Below are 26,045 nucleotides of genomic sequence, written 5' to 3'. Positions count from 1 at the left end.
TCCTCAAGTTGCTAGAAAGGATGTTCCTCTTTTACACAGTTCTGCAAATTTAGCTGTGGTTTGAATCAAAACCAATCATCCAGTTCTACCCTCAGTGTGCACCAAGAAGCCACTGGCAGGAGCTCCCATGGGGAGATCATGAGCCAGGTGGAGTGTCCAGTGTTTTATTCCTTTCTTCTTGGGTCACAGGCTCTGACCTGGGGCGGGGATGCAGCATGGACGAGCACAGACACATGAACAAGGCAGTGCTTCAGTCACACACTTTGGGCTGACCCACACACTGGATGTATAGATGGTCTGACCACCAAAGTGCAGTAAATCTTTCATATTTATTATGATTTATAATATTTTTTGTGTTTGAAGCTTTCAGTTCCCCGTGTACATTTGGGAGAGAAGAGACAGTTTCAGTGACACTCAGGATAAAGCCCGGCTTATGTGCACTAAATGGTTGACTGAAGTATTTATCAGGCTCTATTATAGCTGTTCCTGCATTCTGTAAAATTATTCACATATACAAGCATGACTTCATTTTGCCAGGAAGCAGCACCATTAATCCTGCCTACTTTGAAGCCATGTCTTTTGTGGCCTGTGGTGGGTAACTTATCTCTTCAGATTACTTAGATTGTTGGAGACTTCATCCCTTTGTCATGTTAATGACTTCTGAGTAGCTCAGCCCTGCTTGAGAAATTCTGCTTATATTTAAGACTATCTTTCTTTTCCATGTTGTATTTTTTCTATTTTCTCATGTTTCACTAGGCTTATTTCTAAATTCTTTTCTTTCTTATTTTATTATGTATTTAGTATTTTTTCTTACAGTAAATCCTCTCAAAGGGGGATTTGGTTTCTACAGAGTTAATTGCTGCGTGCTGTTTTACTCATGAGCCAATTGAATCAGATAATTTGCTGTTTCCTGAGTAATGTCAAAGAGTGTACAGAAAGATCTTTTGTTCCCTTGAAGACGTAAAAGAGGGTTTGAGGATTCCTTTCTCTGCAACTCCTTTACATGAAAGATTTACAGTATGAACGCTACAAGATTTAGAAATGATGCTATTTCAGCATCTATACATATAATTAGTCAGTAATTGTTAAGAATTAGTACTCTCTTTAGCTTTTTTATTAGACCCATTCCAGATATCCCCAAAGACAGATTCAGGAAAGTGTGTAAACCCTTTAATTTTATAGTTGCTGCCAGTTTTTCACCTTAAGCAGGGACAGAGGTGGAGTTTTCCTGGGCACTGGGGTGACAGGGTTCAATTAGCTACTCATAGTAGCCACCAGCTTTTTCTGTAGGACTCCAACCTGGCCTGTGCCTCCTTAGGGGACACCTCCCTCATTTCACACGTACAAAGCAGAACTTTGCTCCTTGTGGGCACCTTTTTCTCCCTTCTCGAAAGAAAAGTGCTGTTTGTTTTCTTGTGGGAGACTAACAGCCAAAATTCTCATGTGTGAAGAACACCTTTATGAGAGAGGATGAGCATGAACGATTGTGAGGGATGAAGGACAAGGAGCAGGCAGCTCTGAAAGACTCTTTATGGAGCTTACAGGAAACCTGCCTGCAGCCTGCCCGTGTCACTCTCTTCTCACTGTGCAAACATGTACTCTCAGAGTGCAGAGCTTGGGTCTTCCCATCCCAAGGCTTTTCCACAGTTCAGAGCCTGAGAGGCTGCACAGATTAGCACTGAACTGTGCATTAGGGCACCAGACCCCGTGTACCTTGTCTCTGCAGTGAGGATTTGAAGGAAAAAAAAGAATCAGAGGGCTAATTAGCTGGGTCACCAAGTGGTCAGGCTTGGCAGGAGTGGTGGGAGGAGAAGGACTCTGTGAGTAGGATAGAAGTGAAGAGATGCTTGTGCAGACCAAATCTCTCCTGAGCCTTTTAAAGTTTGCTGTCTCTAATTGAAATCAAGTGTAGATTATGTGAGCATTTCAACTTCTGTCTTCCGTGTCTCTGTATTACTCTTCCTTAAATCTTAATGATTCTGAATCCAAAAGCCAAAACCTCTCAATTATTGTCACACTCCAAGTAACTTAATGACAATAATCCTCTGTAGGGAAAAAGATAGTTTAAGTGAAAGGAAGACATTATTAGATGCAGGAAAAATATGCCAAAAGTCATTCTCTCTTTGCTAACTAGATGTAATTTAAATTTTAAAAGAAGGCATTGAAATTAATGCTCTTTGAAGGGAATCCAAAACTATAATGATTTTTCCTTTTTTAAAGGAAGTCACATTTCTCCTGGGGCTAGTGCCATAAGGTTCCTTGTTTGTACTGAAACAGCATAGTGCTAAACAAAGAATAAAGATCTAAGTTATTAGAGGGAGATCTACACACTTTAAATATATAGCTTCATAATTGACATTATACTGCTTTTGGTTTTGTGTTCCTTCTGTGCATTCCTACTCCCCAGACTATGGAAACAGAGTTTTCATATTGCCATCAGTCAGTGATGGTATTTTTAATTTGTACAAGGTTATGTATACATCTAACTTCAAATCTGTTTCTGTTGAAAATGAAATAAACTGTGATGATACCTGGAAACAGGTTTGCAAGTCTGGAACTTGAAGGTTTTTCCTAAACGTGTGTAAAGTTAACCTTCAAAGTCTTTATAGGACTGCTGTCCCTCTGGTCTCTTCTGTAAACCCCTTTCCACATTCATCTGTCTTTTTACTCTGTCTGAGACTTACTGATGTGGGTAGAAATCACCTCCGTAACTTCTCCCTCTACTCAGATATAGACTGGAGATAATGGCCCTTATTCCTCTCCTTGACATTCCAGGTTAGAAATACCAACTGCACTCAGCTCAGTTGTCCCTCTGGTTCCAGGCAGTTTCTGGGAAGGACTCTGATTGGATTAATTACCTGTTTGCTGCAGAGATGTGCTGAAATTTCTCGGGTGACCTCTGGATCATGCAGTGGCTGATGCCTGGGAATGAGATCTCCACCACACGCAGAGCTCTGGCCTGTGCCAGTTCAGGGTGTGTAGTGTCAGAAGAGGGGAGTGGTTGATGTCTTGCATCCAAAAGAATTCTTTTAAACCCTCTGCACTTTCTCCTGGGTGCTGCTTTTTCTTACAGTCTCTTCTGCCTGATTTGCATTATTTGCCACTGTGGAACGATGACCAGAAATCTGTCCATGCTCTGGAAATGCTGGGCTGGAGAAGAATTGGTTTCTGTATCACAGGAGATCCAGAAGGAGCCTGAACAGTGCCCATGTATTAATGACCCATTGTCATTAAGGCCTTCCAGGCTTGTGTAACACAGCCCTCCTTCGCTCAGCTTAAATTTCTGTTAAACACTGATTAAGCCCCCAAAGATAAGAGCTCTTGAGTGGGCTGGTTGCAGTCTCTGCACTTCATGGTAAAGCTGTGGCAAGCAAGGGAAGGAAGGCTGTGCTGGTAATTCTAAGGCTATACATTCTTTAGTTCTCTCCTCCCCACCAAGCCTTGAGCTTGTTGCCTAAAAGTGTCCTTTACAAGAAAAAAAGCCATAGTGCTGCAGGGCTGGCTGATGTGCTGCTGACCTGCCTGTACAAAATGCATTACTCAAGTATTCACTTGTCCTTTGAACATGAAAAGGCAGACAGGTGGAGCCTGGGGTATTACTTGGTACAAAGCAAACATTTAAAAAGCACAAAGTTTCAGGTCCTTACTGGTAATGGAAAGTGCTATTTTCAAAAGTGCCATTTGACATTTAGAAGATTAACTGGTACTGACTTCCTGTGTGAGTTGGGCTCCTGAGTGTCTGAGTCACTTTTAGAAACCTGAGTTGGCCATCTGTTTCACTTAAGCTTTGCAGTGCCAAGTGAAGCAATGCATAAATGCTTTGATGACTATAGTTTGTAGTACCTAAATTTAAAAAAGCAGTTATTTCAACAGCCTGACACCTATTGGAATTTTCAGGACTTCTGGGGCCTCGAATTCCCACTGCCTGGGAGAAAGCAGATGCATTTGAAAGCAATCAGAGTTTGAAAGGGATCTGTGCTCTTGCAAACCCCAGAGCTACCCCAACACTTCTGATTGTGGAACTAAGATACTTGCAGAAGTTTAACCTGCCATCCCAACCCAACAGCTGACAAGAGAAACGTGAAGAAAAGTGTAGCATATGTAATGGGAACATCCTACTGTAAATTTGTGAGTATATGCATTGGAGGACACAGTTGAGGCTGAGGACACAGGCATTTGGGACACTGGGGAAGCTGTTTCTCTTACTGGCTCAAACTGAACATGGGCAGGAAAGGCAGATAATGCTAAATTCCAGCTTAGAGAGAATACAGCAGCTGGCATGGGAGAGGTAGCAGGAATGACTTGGGAAGAACTTGGCATTAAGAGCTCTATTTTGAGCTTGACGACAGAGTTGACAGAGACTTGAGACTGAGCCGAGGTAAAATAATAGATGGTCTAGAAATTCTGCTTGAGGAAAAATGGTAGCAACATCCATGAGATGCATGAGAGTCAGGGAGCCATGTGGGTCGGAACAGGACAAGTCACAAGTCAGAGGGAGAAAGGAAGAAAAGAAGTGCAGGGACCTGCTCCATGGAGCTTTCACATGGAGCTGCAGGGAAGGCAGGGATGTGTTGGGCAGGCTCTGGGAGCAGTGGATCATTCCTGTGCTGACTGCCTGGAGTGCCCTGGCTGCTGTCCACACTGCCTGAGACAGGAGGGGCAGGAAGCAAGCAAGGAGACAGCTGAAAATACCAAAGTTAGTGTGAAATCAATAGTCCTGTTTGCTCTTTTTTCCCTTCTAGTGTAAGCAGGTGACAAGCCTCATTCCCATCTTTCATCTTCTGCTCTGTGATTTAGCAATAATAATCTCTTCTGTTAAGCTCAGTAAGGATGTTCATAGAATCTTTTTATTGCACCTCCTTAGTTTTGACTGGAGTTAAACAATTCCTCACTGCCACATTGTGAAAGTGGGCCAGATAAACAGCAGAGAAGTCCATCCATCACTGCTGTAGTTTTGTGCCCTGAAGAAAAGGACTAGCCTAGGGAAGCAGCACACAAGGCACTTTGAACTGCCATCTCCAGAGCATTGAACATCAGGGGAGGCTCATATTTGAGAGCTCTCAGTGCCCTGGCTCATGTTAGGAATGTTTCAATACCCATGTCACTTGGAATGAGCTCCATAACTTGCCAGGATTATGTCACCTTCCTTCCTTTTCAACTTGACAGTGAATTTGATGCTGCTGAAAAGTGTTTGTTTTGAGAGCTCTGGAGACTGTACAGATCAAAGACATAAGAAAGAGTAGTAACTTCTTACTGATTGTCCCACGTGATACTCCATGATCAGAAGGCCATTAGAATCTGGAAGTCCCTATGGTTTTGAGCCCTATAGTTTCTTTCACACTTGTAATATGTGATGGCAACAATCCTATCTTGATGCCATTGCAGTTTTTGATGTTTGGAAATAGCAGCCAGTGCTTACACTGCCTTCTGGATCCAGATGACATGGATACAGATTGCCAGGGTTTATTAGAGGCTCAAGCCAGTGGGAGCCAGGCAGAAGGGAAGGCTGAGTCTGCTTCCAGTTCATTTTTCTGCATGCAGGTTGTCCCAGTTTTCCCTGTTGATGTTTCCTACAACAGTCAGCTTGACCATATACAAGGTCTTCAGTAGGTATGATTGAGAGAGAATGGAAAATAAATATGGAAACAACTATGGAAAGAAATCCTTCTGTAGGAAGCTGTGAGGGCTCTGCTGGGTTTGTTGCTACTTCTCTTTCTCAAAAAATTATTTTCCACTTTTAGAATTAAAAACCTTTTCTTTAAAGATGGCACTACAATAGTTTTTTATCCATTATGAATAACAGTGTATTTATTTTTTTAAGGAATTTAGAACAATAGATAGTGTTCAAGTTTACTCCTGCAGCTGGATCTTGGCTTTAACACGAATTAAACAGTCATCAGACTTTCTGGATAAGATGGAACTGGACTAGTTAACATGATAGTAGATGCAAATAATTTTTAAAATATTTGATCCCTACCATATAACTCAGTGATTTCCTTTATAACCACGTTAGAGCACTCAAAGCCTCCCTCACACAACAGGCAGAGCTCTGCAAACTCCTCAGGACTCAATTTAAACACGCACATGTTTGTGTCCTCATTTCTCCCATGAACTCCTGCATGACCTTGGGCAAGTCACTTCATTTATCTGTTCCCCAGCTTCTATATGGTAAAGTAGGTTAATAGTTCTGTACTCCCAAGAGCTGTGCATAAAAACCCTGTCCAAAGGCAGCAAGAGAAACTCGGGGCTATTGTTGTTGATGTTATGGATCTGCTTAAGCAACATGTCCTTATGGACTTATGCATCATATGAGTAGACTCTCTGAAGGCAGCTGGACTGTTTACACATTGAAAGTGGTTTGCTGGACAATGGCCAGAAAATAGGGATGAACCCATAACTAGTAGATATTCCCCAAGGCATTTAGCAGCAGGAATTATGGATCAGAGCTGTGTTAGGAGGGTGGTTAGATACATAAATAATTGTCGTCAGGATTTAGTCATTCAGGAGGCATAGTCTGCTTTGCATGTAAACAAAATGTAGGTCTTGAGGGAGTCTGTGTCTCAGCTAAATCTGCTCATGTATAAATCCTCTTTTTTAGGGTTTATATTTTGTAATCATTGTAATTTAAATTCAGCTACAGTCCACGGGATTTGCACATTTTACCACCATTAAGGAAGTCAATAGGAGCTGTTCTCCCACTCACTGTAGCTGCCCTTCAATAATTAACTCCTTCCCCTCTTAAATCTGGAGTTAGGGACAACAACAGCACTTGAGACGGCCTTGGAGAGTGTTCAACCTGGGAATATGCATGTGAAGGACAGTTAATTCATCTTTAGTCTTCTCATGTCTTCCTCTCTTTCCTGAGATGCTAAGCTGCTGACTTGCTGCTGGGTAAGCCACAGCCCCAGCCAGCAGCAGAAGGCTGGCTCATCCCCTGGTGACTCCTGTGCCAGGGGATCAGGCTGCCAGCAGCACGTTCCCTGAACCCTTTGGTTTCCTTCTGATGTTTATTTGGCATCCTTCCCATCAGGCACATTGCATGGTATTAACCAACTGCATGTGTTCTCCCAGCTGAGCGCATTCTTCAGACCGAATTCATTGCTTAAACAAACTGATACTGGGAGAAGAATCCTCCCCATTCCACCAGAAAATATTCCATTCTGCTATTATCCCTTTTGTACTTCTTCAAGTGTGTTCTTTCTTGTTGAGAAAGTTGTGACTGTTTTGTAATAAACAGCTTTCCAGGAATGACAAATGTTGCTTTGCCCATTGAAATGGGGAGACAGATGTCCCATGGAGTTGGAGAGAGAGGAAAACACTCAGCCTTTACCAATCAGGCATGTTTGAATTTTTTCCCTGTAGTTAAACATGTAGAACTCAACCCTGCAGGAGAAGAGGTGTTGAACATTATTTTACCTCAATCATGCCTGTTAAGTATTATGATTGAAAGAAAAAGAGGTCTTTAATATCTGTGTTACATCTGAAGCATTTTATTAACTCAGAGAGGCACTTGGGATTGGCTTTTTTTTTCCCCTAGAGGAAACAGTAAAATTTGACAGGTAATTTTGTAAATGAAGACAGTAAACAGCTGTTGAAGATGATAATGTCTGAGTGGTTTTGTTGTTTCTATGAAAACTTAGTTACACTCATTTTAGATTAATTTTTCATTGTCTTCTGTAAATGAGAATTGCTTACACGGCTGCTTCAAATGGGACTTTGATTGCTTTCCATTTAGTGCCAAAACCATAAAAGACAAAAAAAATCAAATGCATAAAAACACTTAGGAGCAGTGATACAATGAATTTGTGCTATAGTGCATTTTAATTTGATAAATTAAAGTTCTGCTATGCAGCAGTTTGTGTTCATGTGTGAGAGAGGCGTACACATTAGCCATTTAAATTCAGGACTGTGTTAAACAGCAATAAAAGCAATTCTTGATGCTCTTGGGAGCTTTTGGTGTGGCATTATGAATTTTCCCTAAAGTCTGAGGAGCAGCGTGGGAGAAATGAAATGAAATGTACTCATGGAAAAGGAAGTGCAAGTGTAATCTTGCAGCAAAGCCACCAAGCAGGGATTGAGAAGATGGAGCTTCGGTTCTCACGTCGCCCACAGATTTCCTGAGTTCACTTTGGAAGTGCTGCTTGGAAGGGGTTGCCCTTGCAGTCCAGGCATGGCAGGGAGAGCTGGGTCCAGTATGCAATGAATTAGGGTAAAAAGAAAGAAAGGAAAATAGGCACAAAGAGTCTAAGCCATAATTTGGTCCTGCTTTGAAGTAGGTTAGAGGCATTCCAAGCTTGTGCTGACTCTCTCCATATGGATGATTTCCCCCAAGATGGATATTTCTTTGAGTCTGAGAAAGTGGTCAGGATCTACTGTTTGTGAGATCTCAAAATGATCAGGCAAGTGTGAGTGAAGGTCGTCTGTATTGTTTGTTAGATCACACACTTAACAACACTTGAGTCTTGTGCTGACCTTTTACAGAATTTTGCTTTGGCACAAATGTCAGGAAATGTAGCTGAGAATGAAAATATTGAAAAATACATTGCCAGGATTGAAACTGTAACTCCAGCTTGCTGCAGAAAAGCTATTTAGGCTTTCATTGTTTGGGAAACATTTCTCATCACTCAGTCCTTCATCTCCATTCTGAAAATGTTTCTAACACACATCATTTGCCTTTGCAAGGCTTCCCACCATGAAGAGCATTGCTCAGGAAGGGAAATCACTGCCTCTTTAACAAATTGATGCTTCAAAGTTCACAGCAGAGTCATTTTTTTATAGCTTCTTCACCCCAAAAAGTTCAACTCAGATGCTGCAATACATTTTTAAGGAGCTCCTGTTTATCTTCCATTGAGCCAGTTCTCTTGACAGGCTTAATAGGAGGACAGGGAAGATCAATGACTGGTGTGAGATCATAGAGTTACTCCATGACCCCAGAAAGGGCTTTGACACAGCCTCTTAACACAGACCACGTGGGCCTTCCATAAGCCAACAGCTAATGAGCTGCCTGGCTCAACCCAGAGCGTGGAAGTGGGAACAGAGGAAGGGGCAGCAAGAACATGAGATAATTTATCTGTAAATAGAAGATCTGATCTGACTCCCCTTTGGCAAAGTTCGCCTGCATGGAAAGGGCCCAGGTTGTGTGGTTAACATCACAGGAGGTTGATGGTAGATCTTGGCTAGCAAAGGATAACATAAATCTGATGTATAATTTGAGAACTGAGAATGGGGAAGGGAAGTAGATACAATTTAAGCTTGACAAATTCAACGTGTCCAACATTTTCTTGCCTCTATTACTTCCCACTGTATATATATGTACACACACACATACACACAGCATTTCATTCACAAGTTTAATGTTCTCAGTCTTTGGCTTGTCACAGATGTTTTTGTGCTTGCCAGTAAATTACATCAATGGCTCCAGAAGCCCTTTTTTCTTTGTCTGCTGGCATAGGTAGAACATGGAAGTAGTGGACCATAATTTAATACAGCCAGTTAAAACATTCTCTGTTTCTTCTCTTCCCAGTGAATAAAAGTCCACTGATTTCAGGAAAATACTGTCAGTTTACACTCCATGACATCTGCTGAGGATGAGGAGACAATCTCTGATAGCCTAGAGCACTTCTTCCTTCCTTAGACACAATTTTGTCTTTATATTTGAATACTTGGAACTCAGTAATCCTGTAAATCCCTTTTTCTATATTCAAAATGCTCCATCTGCTTTGGGAAACCCTTTGAATTAGTCATAAAGGCCAAGTCTCTTTATAGAAATAACTGGATAGCACAGATATCCTATCTGCAAAAGTAACAGCCAACTTCCTAGTGAAAAATAATTCCTGGAAGAGTTGGCAATGCTGCTGAAAATTATTAAGACAATATTTGTTCATTTTCAGAATTCTTTTAGATTGAATGTCATGTAGATATGAGCACATTTGAAATATGTAACAGACTCTGAAGATTATCCTATCCAGAACACATTAACCTCTTTTTTCCTGGTACAAATTGTATATTCTGCAGTCTGTAGCAGCAGGATATTTGCAGTGATTCATGACCTGTATTCTACAGTTCTGCCAGTACCATGTTGGCTTTGCACTGCTCCCTCACCAGAGCAGCAGAGTTGAATATTCCTGGAAATTCAACTCTTAAAACCTCTGTAGGGCAATGTGACATTATCTCTGCATTAGGCAGAATTTAAAGTACCTGGATAGGAAAGTTTTTATTCAGGAATTTTAACAGGAATTGCATTGAACCAACAGCACCTGCATTTCTGTTGTGATATAGAAGCCCCGGATTGCTGGGGGTATTTCAGGTGACCTGAACACTCAGGTCACTGCAGCTACAACTATTTTCTTATAGGATGACCAAAAGAAATTGGACACAAACAAGTGCTTCTCATTGCCAAGCATGGACAATCACTCAGCCATGTGCATTCCTGAAATCTCCATCTGTTGAAATAATCCCCAAGCAAAGAAAGGGTTACTGTTCATTGTCCAGTCCTTTGCAGGCTGATCTTGCACCATCTGCTGAGTGATGCTGTAGCACAGGGCTGGTCCCAGGTGAGGGTAAGAGCAAAGGTGCAGAACAGAGGAGAATCAGACTGTGACCCCAAATCATTGAATTAGGGGGAGGAGAGGGACAGCAAAGGGAAAACCCATCTCACATGCAGTGCAGCAGGTCATCTCTGGGAGCAGAGCATTACAGCTGGTGGAATATTCAATAGCAGCCTATAAGCAGCTCTCTGCTGGTGGAAAAGGTCATCTCTTGCTTTGCCTTGGGCTTTAGAAAATACTTTCAAATTGTCCTGGCTTCTCTAAGCTGACAGTGCTGCTGGAGAGAGCGCCTGAGGGTACAGAAGAGGTGACACTGGAACAGTGGCCCCACTCCCATCAAAATCAAAAGCAGAACAACGATTGACTTGAGTGAAAGTAAGGTCAGGACCAAAGTGTCGCGTGTAAAGTATTTCAGTGTTGTCATCATAGTGATTTTTCAGACACAGGAGAATGGTTAGCAGTGTTCACTGTACAGTTTCAAGAGTCTGGGGAGATGTTGACACAGATTTTAGTAGATGGATCATTTCTTGCACACTCTGGTTTCTGTATTTAAAGAGAAAGTGCTGCTTGCTGAGGGGAATAACGTGTTCATGATTCCCTCCTTTTGTAATCATGTTCTGAAGGGGGTGCTTCTGATTGCTTCAGGATGGGGGTTAAGGAAGAAATTGTTTATGAAGTCTGTAATTTTTCAAGTGTCTTCTGGCATCAAGGTTTTTCTTCCTGCAAAAGTAGTTGAGGCAGGACTACAAGGGGGACAAACTGGGCTATGAGATGGCAGATTTCGCAAATTGATAGGATTTGAGCTCTAGAGTTTTAATAGAAAGTCACTGTTCCAAATTAGGTTATGTTTATGAAATGAAGGAGAACTTTATGATGAAACTCAAACCAGTTCAGACCATCTATAGCGTGAAGTGCAGAGTGGGATGGGGGCAGTTCTTTGAAAATAAACCTCACCCTTAGAAACTGGTAAAGAACCTGAACACGTGGCAGTCTCACCTGCAAACCTCATCAAGCTTTATCATGTTCCAGGAGAAGAGAACTGTGAATCTGATAATGTGCATTTTTGGGAGGATTTCCTTCCAGGATTGATTTTCTACTCTTTTCCTCATCCATTTTCATTTAGAGAGGAGATAGCCCTTAATTTTAGTTTTTAAATTAAACTAATTGGACTTACTTATCCACTGGTTAGATCAAAGCAGCAGAAGGAAGCCCAGGAGTGACTCAGGAGTGAATCAGCAGACAATCTCCTTGTCTGCACTCTGACTCTTATTCAGCTCTGATACATGAATTTGTAGCACAATTCACACTGGGCCAAATTTCATCCCATGTGACCCCAAATCATTAATTTCCACTTCATCTTTCCCTGCCTTCCAAATGGCTAATTCAGACCTGCACTGAATGCTGATGAGAGATTGTGATTTCATAAGAAATACTGTTATCAAAGGTGCATTATCTTAGACTTGTGTGTTCTTGGGAACATGATTTCTCCTGCTTCTTTGTGCTCTTTCTCATCTCACTGAGCACTGCACCTCTCTAATCCCACGTGTAGCTGCTGTGTGTGCACAGGATTTTTGGGTTTTGGCTTTGCATTTCTTCAGAGCCTTGGAAAGATGGTCATTCATCAGTCTGATTCCACCTGTCTGATCAAACAAAGTGTTGAAAGTCAGCAGAGAGCAGGAGTGGTGACTAATATTGTGGAAGATTTCAATAACAAAGGGAAAGCTTGTTCTTTAGAATCTTTTTTCCTTCTTCTTGGCAGTGTCCCCTAAATGTCATTTGTATAATTACACAGAAACATATTTTGATTCACCTGGTGCAAAAAGGCATAGAAAGAAGGATATAAAAAGGCAGTAATGATTGCTTGTAAAAAATCACAGCAGAGTTTTAAATCTTTGCTTTGGGCAGTGAGAGAAATGTGTAACTCTGTGGTGCATGGAGGGACTCTGTGCTAGACTCTTGTTTATTACTTTCTGCAGTAAAAATGTTGCTGTTGTTTAAAGGATATTCTGATATGATGGAGCCTGTGGTTCCCCCTGGCACTCCTACACTCTTCCTGGGGCTCAAGTTAAGATGAAATTTTTTTCCTAGCAATGGAAAGTCACCTCTGTAAAGCACATCTCTCAAAAACCTCATCCAAATCCATTGTATTTTCTTGCTTTGAATTGAGGCCTTATTTAGTGCATTTGAAACTGAGATTTCCCAACAAATTAGCCATAGCTATTTTCTAATTGAAGGAACTGTAGGAGAACCCCAGCTTTGGACAGAATTGCAGTTGTCAGAGTCATCACTTCAGAGTTGCTCTCAGAGTTTCTCTCAGAGTTTATGTGGAAGTGTTTTGTCAGTCCAGGAGGCACTTGCTTTGCTCACAGGCCATTTGGCATTAGGATCATGTTTCCTTCATTTGTCTTCTTGAAATATTGAGGACACATTGCTCTTCATGTGCCTGACAGTCAGACAGGAGTGTCTGCACTCTGCCTCAAAACCGATGGCCACTCTCAGCTCTTGCAAGAAGCATTTCAGTGTCGAATCCAAATACTCTGTTGGCATCCAATGAAATCTTTAAAAAGTAACTGGAATTTCCTTGGGACTTTGATGAACATTTTGCCTAAAGACAGGGTTTTTTTACTATAACAAATATCTTCTGTATTTTCCTGCCTTTTCATTCTCTTGAGCAGAAGGTTCAGATATGAATACCAAGGACCAATGACTCAGGACTTCTTTTCTCCACACAGACACACTGAGTCTAGACCTGAAGTCTCCATCCTGCTGAGGACAACATCTTCATTAGTTATGAAGTGACTTCTTTTTAAACTCCACCTTAACACCAAACTGCTTTTCCCCCACAACTTACCTTTTTTTTCATTTTGAAAACTGTAACTTGTTTGTAGAAAGAAGAACGTTAAAAAATAAAAACTTCTTTTGAATAGAAACTCTGATGATTGCAATTGTGACCCATCATTAATGTTGGAATGGGGGAGAAGTCATAGAATCATAGAATGGTTGGGGTTGGAAAGGAGCTTAAAGATCATCTTGTTCCAACCCACAATCAAGGACATCTTCCATTAGACCAGGTCACTCCAAGTCCCATCCAGGCCAGCCTTGAATGATAAATCTATATAATGATAAATATTATAATACCCACAATGCAGTAGACATAAGGTGAAAGAAAAATATAAATATCCAGAAGTGAAAGGGTGAACTTACTAGTGAGATGCTGAATTATGCAGAAATCCAAACATAGATGGTTGGTGTAATCTCAAATCTATCAGCCTTGACAGTATCCTTTTAAATGACTCCTTAAAAATGTTAATTGCACATCATAGGCACTTCTGCAATGACATTTCTGCCACTGAATGTCATGGGGACATTTTTCCTTTTATTATCCTTGAATAGGAGTAGTGAACTACCAGAGTTAGCCACCAAATAACTGTATCATGAAGTGTAATGGATCTACCTCCAGTATTTATGTTGGTTCTGCTTTTAATAAGCTTCTTTATAAATTTACAAGGAGCGAGAGCCGTGGATGGCATTAGGAAGGCAGCATTGTTAAGCTTTGCTTTATGAACTGTAAAATAAAGGTTTGTCCATCAGACTTTCAGAACTATGGATACAGAAAGCCCTGGGGTCCAGGATTTCTGTAAATTTGAATAAGAGCTGGTTTATAACTGCAGACTGAAACAATTTTGTTTAATTTCCCCAGGACATTCACCAGCACCAGCTCTCTCCTCTCTTATTTTAAACATGCAGAAAGAAGGAGAAGGGGAAAAGACAAGGAATTGTAGAATCATGTCCTGGATTGGAAGGGAGCTTAAAGATCATCCAATTCCAACCCCCTTGCCATGGAGAGGGACACCTTCCACTAGAAAGGAAAGAGAACAGGAACAAAAGCCCCCCAGACAACTCCATTTCAGGACTTTCCACACTGAACTCAAACCGGAGTTGCTTTGTCTAGGATGGCACCTGCTGCTTCCTCTCCATCTTCACCCCTTCAAAGGAAGAAGAAAATAGAAAGAAAAAGCTAAAACTTCAGGGTTTACTGCTATCTAACCTACATTGCCTCTGTCTTCCTTTAGGAAACTTCCCTCCTTCTGAAGGGATGTTTCTCAGTGTCAGATGTGCTGCCTTACTATTTTCCCCATCCCAGTGGAGTTCTCTGGTTAATGTCAGTGTCCACCTTATCCTACAATTTTCTGGCTTTAAGTTGGTTTTTGTTTTCCTTTCATATCCTTTGAGGACAGATTTGGTAAACTGCCTGCCTGATGTGCACTGAGTGATATTTAATGTGTGTTCTTCCTGAATATCTAAACTTTTTTTTCTTCAGTCACCATGTAAATGCTGAAATAATGGACTGGGGGATGGAAGGCACAGTGTGAGCTGCACTTTTAGCCCTCCTGTCCCTCTCACTTCTCCATGCCCAGCCTTGGTTTTGAAGGGCTTCTCATAATTTAATACAGTAAACTCTCAATCCAAAGCTACACCAAGAGATGGTAAAATGTTCCTTTGCAAGTTTGGCCTTGCAAGATTCATGTTGAGTAGTTGGAGTTTACAGGGAACATGGGAGAACACAGTGCTATTATTCAGCTTTGTGATAACTTTTGGACATGGCTATTCAGAGTAGATCAGGCTTTTTTATCCAGGAAATAATCAGCAGATCTGAATTAGACCACCACTGTACCTGTCTCCTCTCAGTTTTCACCTCTGCCATTCCCATTTACATGGAGTTTCAGCTGAGTTATGATTTATCCAACTGTCACTGCTCAGACTGTGTTTTCTTAACTGGTTTGGGTTTTTCTTTAATTATATTTTACTTTAGCATAGGAAAGACCATGTGAGCAGAGAGAATTTACAAGAAAAGAATTAGATTAAAAGAGGATATCATATGTTCTACAAACACTATTCCTAGTGTGGTCTGATACAACCTGAGATTGGGGAAAAGGAATACATTCCTGCTGCATGCTGCTCCTTAGTGAAACTTGCAAAAGTATATTGACTTTCTAGAAATGAAACCACTTTTCCACCTTCCCCAGGCTGATATTCCCTAGGTCTGAGTGGAGCACAGTATTATTCAATTCCCTGCAGCTTCTAGTTCAAGGGACTCCACACAAGCTGGGTTTGCTCTGTGATGAAATTGCAGCTGTTGAGCTGATTTCTCAGAGGACACAGCTTGTTTCAAGGTCTCTTTTTTTTCTCTATTCAGGCAGCTAGAAAAGCTCATCAACTAAACTGGAGGTCTTTTCAGACAGCTGCCATCAACCAGTTGCTGATCATTGCTTCTAATATGGGATATTTTCTTAGTTGCTTCATCACAATGTTCTAAACTTACTTACATTTTTTTTCCTCTACTAAGCCAATAAATGTGTGCTTTCTTTACATCCATTGCCCTACAAAATGCAGGTATTTGGTCAGCTTTACATTCCTGGTGAATGGTTAACTCTGTAGATGTTTTTCCAGTAGGCAGGTTCTGTGTTGAGGAGGAATGGGCACCTTTATGCACAAATATTTTTTGAGTTTTAAGCGTAGGCAAAAAGGAGATATGCTGTCAGACTTGTTAAAAAAACCCACCACAGCAAAAACTCCAGGAGCTGGGATCTGAAGACACCTGACTCATAAATTAGATGTGCATATCTAACATCTGATTTGCATCCATAGTTCCATATAAATGTGTTTTTCTTGCCACCTGATTCATAATGCAGCTTCATCTTCGGTCTGTTCCAAAGCAGGTGGGAATGTCTCATGCACTGACGTCCTCAGGAGCTGTACCTGGGGGATGTTGTGCACAGCAAGCACCAGTTGAGCTCATCCCTTCCTTTGGTTAATGTGTCATTTGAGGGGATAACAGACCACATTTGCCTGGGACAGTCCAGTATCAGTAACCAGCTATTACAGAAATCAACTGGTCGTGTCCACAGCAGCTGAGACACCTTTACTGGAAGAGGGAGCCTGTTTGGGGCTTCTCCAGTAACCAGACCCATCTCTATCTCTGTGCCATTTTGATTGTATTCTCAAAGTCTCATTGCTGAATGTGTGTACCTTGATTTTTTTATATCCTCCTGCAGAATACCAGTTTGGCACCTGGGAGTGCTCAAGAAGTTGCTGAGCTGCCTCTTGAGTCTCGTTGCAGTGTAGTTTCTGCAGGTAGGGTTTGGTGTGACAGACACAAGTGGAGATTCAAAGTGGAGGCTGAGTCCATCCAGCTCATAAATAGATTTAGTATATTGAGTATCTTATTATATACATCAGTTCCAGGAGTCCTGTTGATCATAAATGGAATAAAACACGTATATGAGATACTTTTAATCAGAAAATCTGTTATATAGGATTTTTTTTCAAAGGTGTTCTCCAGCCTCAGAATATGTTTCACTGTCTGCTCCCAAACTGTTACAGTAAACAATTAAAAGTCAATAATAAAACATGCTGATTTGTATTTCATCTCCTCTTGCCACTTTTAGCAGGCTGAAAGGGCCATAAAATCTAATCCTGATGATCCAAATGATTGTGACTTCCCTTCTCCATTTGAAAGCACTGAGTTTGGAGTGAATCTCTCTGGAAATCTCTGCTCAGGGTCTCCTTTCCAGTGATGTCCCTTGGAAGCTTTTCAGGGCTTACACATTTGCTGTCTCCAAAAGAGGAAAATGCTGCTTGCTTGGAGAGATTCCAGTACTGACTGAATACTAAGTAGAAAATGTCCTTCTCAGAGGCAGGAAGAGATGATGAATCACTGTGAAAGCTTATTTCTTGACCAATCTGCCTATGTATTTTGTTATCTAAAATTATAATGAAGACATTAGCAGCCTCATACCTTGAGCAGAGTGAGTGGGAAATGGAATGAAGTTGGGCTGTAGGTCAGGACTGGGATTTGCACATAGCCTGTGTGTGACAGCACCAGTGTGAGGCAGAGGGTCACATGCCTGATTCCTTTGGGAACAGGGAAAAATCAATCTCATCCACCTTGTGCCTGGATTTGATGTAGTATCACAGAAGACTAATGAGCCTGCTGTCTTCACTGCAACATTTATTGGTGATTAGTGACTAAAAAAATGCTCTGCATAGAAGGAAGAAATTGGTGAGTTCTTGTGATCCCTGGTCAGGTCTCCCTCCTTCAGGGAATATCAACATTCTGCCAGTCCAAGAGAGGAGTATTTCTGTTTTTCTGTACCCTAATTAGCAACATGACTTTTGTTGTTTGTTCTCAGTGTGACATCACTGACATAAGCATCTGTAGGCAAGGCTTGGACAGAGAAGTCAGACACAGCATATGCTTTTTTTGGAGACTGGAAGAAAAAATTATAATTCACCTTGTTCAACTGTGTGATAAAGGCACAGAAATTTCCCACCCCGGGCTCTCTCTACCTTATGCCACCCAGACAGTGCATATTTCATCAGCTAAGAATTACCCTCCCAAATGGGAGCTCTCAGCCTGATGCAGCAATTGAACCATGAGTGTCTTCGACTCTTTCCTCAATCCACATGTGGTTGAACCCAGCTGAGATCCTGGGGCTCAGGAGCAACGTGATAAAGGTACCATATTCAGGGGCCTAAAGGAGAAGACAGGCACCAGAGGTTTTTAGAGCTCCATGATGCCTAATTCTTATTGATTTTATTTTAGCTGTAAGGATCGGTATCTTCATGTCTTGCCTGAGGTTATTAAAGGATGCTGTGGAAGAGCTGGGAAGTGAAATGAGATTTCCTGTCTTAATCCAAATACTTTAATCAAAAGGCTGTGTTTTATATCACAGTTTATGACAAGAAAGCTAAGAAACCTTATTAAGTAATCTAAGTCTGATCTGGACTGTAGGAAGAAATAAAGTAGAGCATTATATCATCCTTTTGAAGACACACATATATATTATGTTATCTTGATCAAGAGTTTGCTAAGTTATACCTTGGATATTTTCCTTTGAAGACCTCCATAATACTTTAAGGTGGTAGTTTTCCATGAAATTATGTCCTCCCTATCTGTTAGTTGTCAAAATACATCTTCCTTTTCTTTCTCCTCAGCTGGTTTTTATGGTTTAAAGATGAAAGCTAAGCTAATATTGAAAAATAAGATATTTAAACTGCATTTTGTCTCCTGTAGTTAGCATTATTCTGTAATTACACAATTTTTCAAGGGAATTAACTTTGTAACAGCTCTTATTAAGGTCTTGATGAAAGAAACTTATATTAAGCATTTGTACTCTATTTGATGAAGCATTTCAAATGAGAAATGGATGGCTGAAGGTCCCACTGGTGGATATTACAGCATTTCAACTGATTCAAATCAACCTGAGTTGCTAATGACCCACCCTGTCTTAGCTGAGTGCTGACTACAAAAGTGAAATGATGTCCACAAGATTTCATCAAGGTTGGTTGTCATTTTGAGCAACCAGATCTAATGGAAGGTGGATCTGCCCATGACAGGGGCTTGGAACTCAATGATCTTTAAGGTCCTCTCCACCCAAACCATTCTATGATCTTTAAAGTCATCGCCAGCCACACTTTCCAGATCAGGTTCTAATCTGTGTGTTGTTAATTTTTCTTAAATTGCCATGATTCATCCCAATCCTAAGGTGTGTCCTTTGAAGATGTCCCAGTTATCAAATGGGGTTAGGAAGAGGTGCAGAAGAGCAAGACATTGAAAATTGCAGGAATGGAGGAACAGATGCCCTGTGCCCCATTAAAATATTTTCCAGGATAGGAAGAGGGATTGGTGTGAATCTCTGACTGAGTTGAAGTACAGATTGCTCTGGGGGCCACTTTGACCATTGGCTTTGGAGCAGTTTGTCTCTGCACATGGCAATAACATACTTGAATACATTTATTTTAGGGAAGAGTTAAGATGTGCAATGTAACCGAGGGATAATGGGGTTTGTACTCTTCTCAATTTTTTATGTCATTTACTAAGTGCTGATCTTGCATTAAGATGTCACTGTCAAACTGGAGAGCATTAAAGAAGAAAGGACTTGCTAAATTTTCAGCAGGTCGAAGTATTCTCGGATCCCCAGACGCTTTCAGGCAAAATCTGTTGGAATAAAGGATGGCTAAAAAATGTTTCTAATCTAAGCTTTTTAAAATTTCTCTTTTGAGGGCCACTGTAATAAATCAAAATTATAGCTTTAGCCTGTAGCAGACCTGAGATTCACTCATTTAAGAGTCGAAACTGCTCTATTACTTAGAGCAATAACCCAGCACTGTGAAATCTCTCATCAGAGACTCCTGGTCTGCACACCCAGACAGGCATTCAGCAAAGATTTCTGTTTGTTTATGGCTCTTGCTTCAGCTCAGATCTTTTCTTAGTAATTATCCTCTCCCCCTGCACCCTGAAAGGCTTTGCAGAACTGGGCGTGTGGCTCTCTAGTTCTGGGCTCAGCTGAGCCCTGGCCATGGTCAGTACAAGCCATGTCAGCACTGACAGGTTTAATGTCATTCCACCTCTTCCTAGACCTCTGCAGAGAAACAGAATCTATTTTGCATTCTGTGTCTGCAGTCTTACCCACATTATGAGACTATCCCTGAGCTTACATGGGTTGTGTATAATTGATACCATGTTGAAATCCCCTGCCTTAGAGAAAGGGTTAAGTACAGCTTTTGACACAGCCAGTCTTGGGTATCCAAAGCCTTCTTCCAAGGGTAAATATTTCTCAGGGCACTGAAGGTTTGAATGATGAATAAATCATTGCAAATGCTTAATATCATACTCAAAAATACTCTAAAATCAGAAGTCCTGGTCAAATTAATACTATCTGGTATCACAAGTGTGTGTCCTGTCCCTATAAATGGCAAGTTGCATGGAAGTTTCTCCCAATTTCACTTCTGTTTTGCCTTTTATGCATTTTTTGTTATCTTTCCATTAACAGATTATTTTCATTCCATCTTCTTTTTCTAAAGCTGTGCTGCTCAGAAGCACTGACACAGCTCTGCAGCACGTTCTCCTGGGGCAGCACTTCCTGCTGGCCTATGCCAGTAGTAAATTACCAACCCCATCACTAACTTGCTGGCTCAGCTGCTCTAACCAATAAGTAGCACCTAATCCCTGCCCATCTGCTCCAGCCACAGTAGCTGTGGGTTCAGTGCTCCTCTCTGGTGTCTCTGTGCTCAGACTCAGTGGCTGTTGAGCAGATCAAAGGGAGTCCTTGCTCCCCTGTGCAAGCTCATGGCCCAGTCTAGCCCTGAATGATTAGCATATTTATAAATTAGAATAAATCCAAGGAGTGAACTGGCCCAGGGGAAGTCTCAATCCAATCAAATTAGACTCATATATCCACCCTGGAGCAATTCCTTAGAAGCCCTGCCTTCAGGAAGCTTCATTTGTAATCACTTCGTGCTGTGTACTTTGGAAAAGTTTTATAATTACTTGCTGTTCCGGCTGCCGAGCAGTTCTAAATGTTGGATATTAAGGAACTGCTGTTTCAGTCAGTGAACAAGCTCTGAACATTAAATGTGCTTCACGAGAAGGTTTTTTCTCAGCCATTACACATCTCTGAAGGCATTTTTTTTTTCAAGTGGATGCTTTCCCAGCTGTTGATCATCTCTCTGTTTCCTCTGTGTGAAGAGAGAAGGAGGAAACTGGTGATAGTGTGACATTGTAGAAGGGCTGTATTGCTGTTGGGTGCATCACTCACAGATGGAGGTGTTGAAATAATTGTGCAGGTCATCCTGGAAAAGTGCCAACAAAACCTTTATCTTATGCATTCTTTTAATATTTTGTATCAAAAGTTTTACAGAATTCTGTCAATGAATTTTGGTGACATTTTTTGTATCTTCTCTACCACTATCACTTGTTCCCTTGGGAAGAAGCAGCCTGTCTTTGGCAGGGGTCAGGGAGATACTTGGCCAAAACAGCTCTATGGGGGATACCAAGTGCTCAGTGAGAACAGGAAATCCAAACTAAGCAGATGTTTTGAGGGAGTGTTGTCAAAGGTGATAACAATGATTTCTTTCACAGAATAGCTTGTCAATTATCAAAAATATGCCTCCTGTACAGAATGATGTTAAGGTTCTGAAGAACTTGTAGTTGTAGAATCCAGTGCTGTGGTTCCCAGTGAAACCAGAATGATGGTCCAGTGGTTAACAAGAGATTTAGAAAAACACAGATCTGTTCCTTACTCTGTCCCAGTCCTCCATATGCCCTTGTGTGTGTCACATGGGCTCTCCTTCAGTCCTGTGAGCAAAGTGCAGACAGCTGTGTCTATAGAGGAATGCAGAAGAGGTTTAGGAGTCACTGGGCTGGCTGGAAATGAGCTCCTCCCCACCTGGAGCTCTCTTACACTACTGGCAGAGCTGTGGGGCTTTTCTTGGGAAGCTGCACATTCCATCTCTGCTCAGAGGAGGAGTGCATGCAAACTTCTTGACCTGGAAAACTTTCCTGACATACATTAACTCTTAGAGTAGCTTTGATGTGTGCAAAAATTTGTTCTCTATTTAGTGTAAGTGAAAGCACCGAGATATTCAATCACATGTATAAATTTTGTCAGTTACTAAGCACCAGAACTAGAAATGGTGAAAATTGCATCATTTCAGGTGTCATTAATCTAAAGCATAATGGTGTCTTTAACAGCTAAGTGAATGCTGTAGCTCAGGTGATTCAGGTATCTTTGCATATAATCATGTTTTCAAATAAATTGCAAAGTTAAATCCGGTATATATTCATTTTGAGATGTCCCAGAAGTGTGTAAACTACAGTTACTGCACTTCCCTTGTATTTACAAGCTGTAAGATTTATTTAGTAGGAACTCTTCAAATAGCAAGAGGTTGGTCTTGAGTTATGAATTGCTAAACCCATCCATCTATCACGTTCCTCCCCCAAATCACTCTTTAAATGCATGGAGGAAACGTGTCCCTGTTGCAGAAATGGTACAATGTGCCTCTTTTGACACAGCAAGAAAACAGCAAGGAAATAAATTTAAAGCATTAGGCAGTATTAAGACTTTTCAGAGTAAGCCATCCAGATGAAAACCCATCATCAAAATAATAATTATCAGGGGAGGACATTTGCTTTCAAGGTAATCATGCAAAGTAAAGCACAGAATATGTCTTAAGTAGCAAAAACTGGTGATTTCTGTTCGGAGGTAAAAAGAAAGTCTGGCACTTGAGAGTATAAGTGCTTTGTACATGATCAGTTCTTGATGGATTTTCTCAGAAATGGGCCTTCATGTATTGTACATAAAAAAGAGGGGAAAAATTGAAGCTGTTATGTGATGAATGCAGCCAAAGGTGTGATGAAGCTGGGATTGGGTTACTGAAGCCAGGAAGATGCCTGTCATTCCCTTCATTTTCAAATTATTACAGTGTAGGGTTAGATTGAAGTAATATTCTGGGAAATATTAAGACTTTCTGCACTGTGGGAAGACATTTAGAAAGATTCCAAAAAGTTAACATATAATTTCTAATGAAAAGAATTTGTATTTTTTAAAACAATTAAAACAGCAGATAGTCCAGCAAATTTCTTTCATATATTCTTATTATTTCTGATACAGTTAAAGAAATTTAATGTGAGGGAAACGTTTTCAGTGTGTCTTTTCATATTTGCTATTCAAATTGCCTCATGCCTTCAGAATTCGTGGTATATTTTACTTGCCATAGCTTTGCTCTTTCTGTTTGATCTCAGCTGCCTGAGATTTTAATTTCATTCATTTTGTCTTTTTGCCATATAATCATGCTAATTTTTTCCATGGCTTTCATGCAGCACCTGAACTTCACTTACACTGAGCTTCATTGCTGAGGATTTCTGTGATTTTGGTGGTGGACATAAACAATGGATCTTGGTTTTCTTTTGGAGTGCCCCAGTTCTGGGTTTTTTAGTCTCCATGAGCTGCACTGAACTTAACTTTGACTGATCAGGGTCAAATCCATCTTGTAGTAGGGTTGAATCATACTTGCAAAATCACATAAAGCATATAATGGAATAAGTCTCATTTGCTTTCATCAAATACAACAAGCTGGATTTTACCTCTCCATAATGCTCATAATAAAAGCAGATGACCATTTTAGAATAATTCCAGTTTGAAGTAGTTGTAGATTGAAAAGGGTCTTCTGCTGTATCTCAATATAAACAGCTGCGTTTTCCAGTGACCGTTATGATTCACCTCATTTGCCTTCTCCAGCAAAAGTCATAACTTTTCCCTTTCTGTGTGTTCTTCTTTCCAGGAGTAACAGTTTGTTCCACGAGGTCGTGCAGCTGAGCTTTGAAATCGCGAGTTTCAGCAGCCTGTCTGGGACACAGCCCATCACGTGGCAGGTGGAGTACCCCGGGAGGGGCACCACAGACATCACCCTGTCTGAAATCTTCATCAGCCAGAAGGACCTGGTTGGGATTGTTCCACTGGCCATGGTAAGAACCTGTTCCAGCTGTTGCTCTGTCCAGCCTGTGTGTGCTCTGAAAACCCATGGACCAACCTCAGACAGACTTCCCTTCTCTCTGTCCTGCCTCCCCACTCACAGCCTGCTAAAATCACCCCCTTTTTCAATGGTCTGTCCACACCACCCAATTGCAGTTTTTATGAAGTTACCACAAAGGAAAGGGATGCTGCCACTTTAAACATCTCTCTCAAATCCAAACCCTGAATTTCTGGCATGTGTGGTTTCCTCCAAGCTACCAGCTGGTAACACAAAGCCAAGTAGATTTTCCTTCTCACTTCTTATTGCCATTGCATGGCTTGAACTTCCAAGCTGTAGAGCAACTTCAGAGGGCCTCAAGGACCTTCTGCTGTGGCCCAGGTTGCTTGGCCCTTAGTAGGTTGGGGCTGATACTAATTCCCTAATAGTGTAAGAGCTTTTGGTTTCAAGGGAGAGACAGAGAAGAGCCTCAATAATACATTTAAGAAGCATGAAGTGCAGACTTTCATGTGGATAAACGCCTTGGGTTAAAATCTACTTTTTCTTCTCGGTGTCTTAGCAAAACCAAGGAATTCCACAGGACTCTGCAGCATGTCAGGTGTTCTGTTATTAGGCAGGCATTTTATTTTCTGTTGGATTTAGGTAGATGCTGAGAACTTGTTCCATGCTCACAGGTGAAGCAGGCACTGAGAATTTATTTTGGAAGTGCTGCTGTATCTCAGGAAAGGGAGAAAGCTGCCAGGTACTTGGAACAGGACCAAGTGGCAATTAATGGAGGAACTGCATATGCCACCATTAGTCAGTGTTTGAGCTCAGGATATGGAAGACAAGTTGGACATATCTCTATCCTTCTTGTGAATTTTGCCTCTCCTGTGCATAATCTTGGTGGTGAAATTCTGGCAGTCCTTTTTGAACAATGTTCAGCAGATAATTAGATGAGTATTATTTCCTGGAAGTCCTAGTCTTCAATATATTCTTCCCCTTTGAAGAGTAAAACTGCTGCTCATATCAAATGAGGTCATGGCCAGCAATTTCCTGCTCCACAGTCTGTTAAGTCAGCAGAAAGCCTGTACTGCATTCCAGATCTGAGGGGGAAATAATTGTCCTCATTACCTGTCAAGTTGAACAGGGAATACATATTTGAGCATCTTTCCCTGAGGACTTGAGAATGTGTGTAAAGAAGAATTTTGTGGTAAGATTTTATTTTGAGATAAATGCCTTCCAATGCCATACAATAGACATCACAATAGACTTCACATCTTCTGTCATTTCATGGAAGGATTTGTCAACTTCTTCTCTGTATCCCATATCTGAGGAATCAAGATTTTAATATGTCCTGTCAGGGTGTAATGCCTTTGCACTCTCACACAGGGTTCTTGTGTCTATTCTGCATTAAAGTTCAGCTGCTTACACAGGTTCCTTTAAGAACTGCAGGTCTGAATGAATGAATTTAGCATTGTATAAATCATGTAAGGCGAGATCCTTTATTCCCAACACGTTACCAGTGGGCACTCTGGGTTGTGCAAAGGGCTCAAACAATGAAATCATTAAACCTTTCTCTTTGCAAAGCTTTCTTGTGTTTATCTCATTTCTGGGCCTTGTGATAATACGTAGCTAGAGCCAAAATATACTGTGTTAACAGACTCCAGTTGGATGGGATACCAAAGCAAAATTGGCTTTGCTAGCAGGATATTAGTAGATAAAGGGAATTTTCAGAGTTTTCTGTTAGCTAACACTGCTTATCCAGCCAGGGGGCTTTCTTCATTTAGGCACTAATCTCCAGCTGAGCTGATTACCTGGCAGTTCTCCTGCTCAGAAACAAGAGTCACACTGAAAAGAGAGAGGGTGATACTGTATATGCTGAGAAGTCAGACCAGAGTCTTTATCTTCACTACACACTGTAAAGCAACAGCCCATTATTGTACACAAAATTTAGATTTCAGTGTTTATCAGCAAGGGAGTTTCATAATCCTCTAGAGGACAAAGTAGATTTTGTTGATTTAAGCATGGGGTGTTCCTACAGCAAAACTTCCTACCTCAAAAGTCAAATCTGTCATTCTGAATTGACAAAGGTGGCCAGAAAAAGGGAAAGGAGCTCCCCAAAGATATTGCATTAGGATGTGAGATCTGATTGAGTCTCTGCCATTGGTCATCCCAGTCAGCCTTTGGAGGATGAAAGCAGCA

The 26,045-nt window shown here is 41.1% G+C and overlaps 1 protein-coding gene across 1 annotated transcript in view; it reads left to right on the top strand.

The window, feature by feature from the left end:
* Positions 1-26,045, top strand: part of TMEM132C (transmembrane protein 132C) — a 201,316-nt gene that overhangs the window by 124,575 nt on the left and 50,696 nt on the right. The window contains exon 4 of the mRNA XM_071572328.1: positions 23,673-23,856. Coding sequence (XP_071428429.1) covers positions 23,673-23,856 — 184 coding nt within the window. The remainder of the gene's footprint in view (positions 1-23,672; positions 23,857-26,045) is intronic.

Source organism: Pithys albifrons, chromosome 17 (genome assembly GCF_047495875.1).
Source record: "Pithys albifrons albifrons isolate INPA30051 chromosome 17, PitAlb_v1, whole genome shotgun sequence".
Classification (NCBI taxonomy): Eukaryota; Metazoa; Chordata; class Aves; order Passeriformes; family Thamnophilidae; genus Pithys; species Pithys albifrons.
Note: the sequence above shows the minus strand (reverse complement) of the source record. Positions and strands in the feature narration are given on the sequence as shown.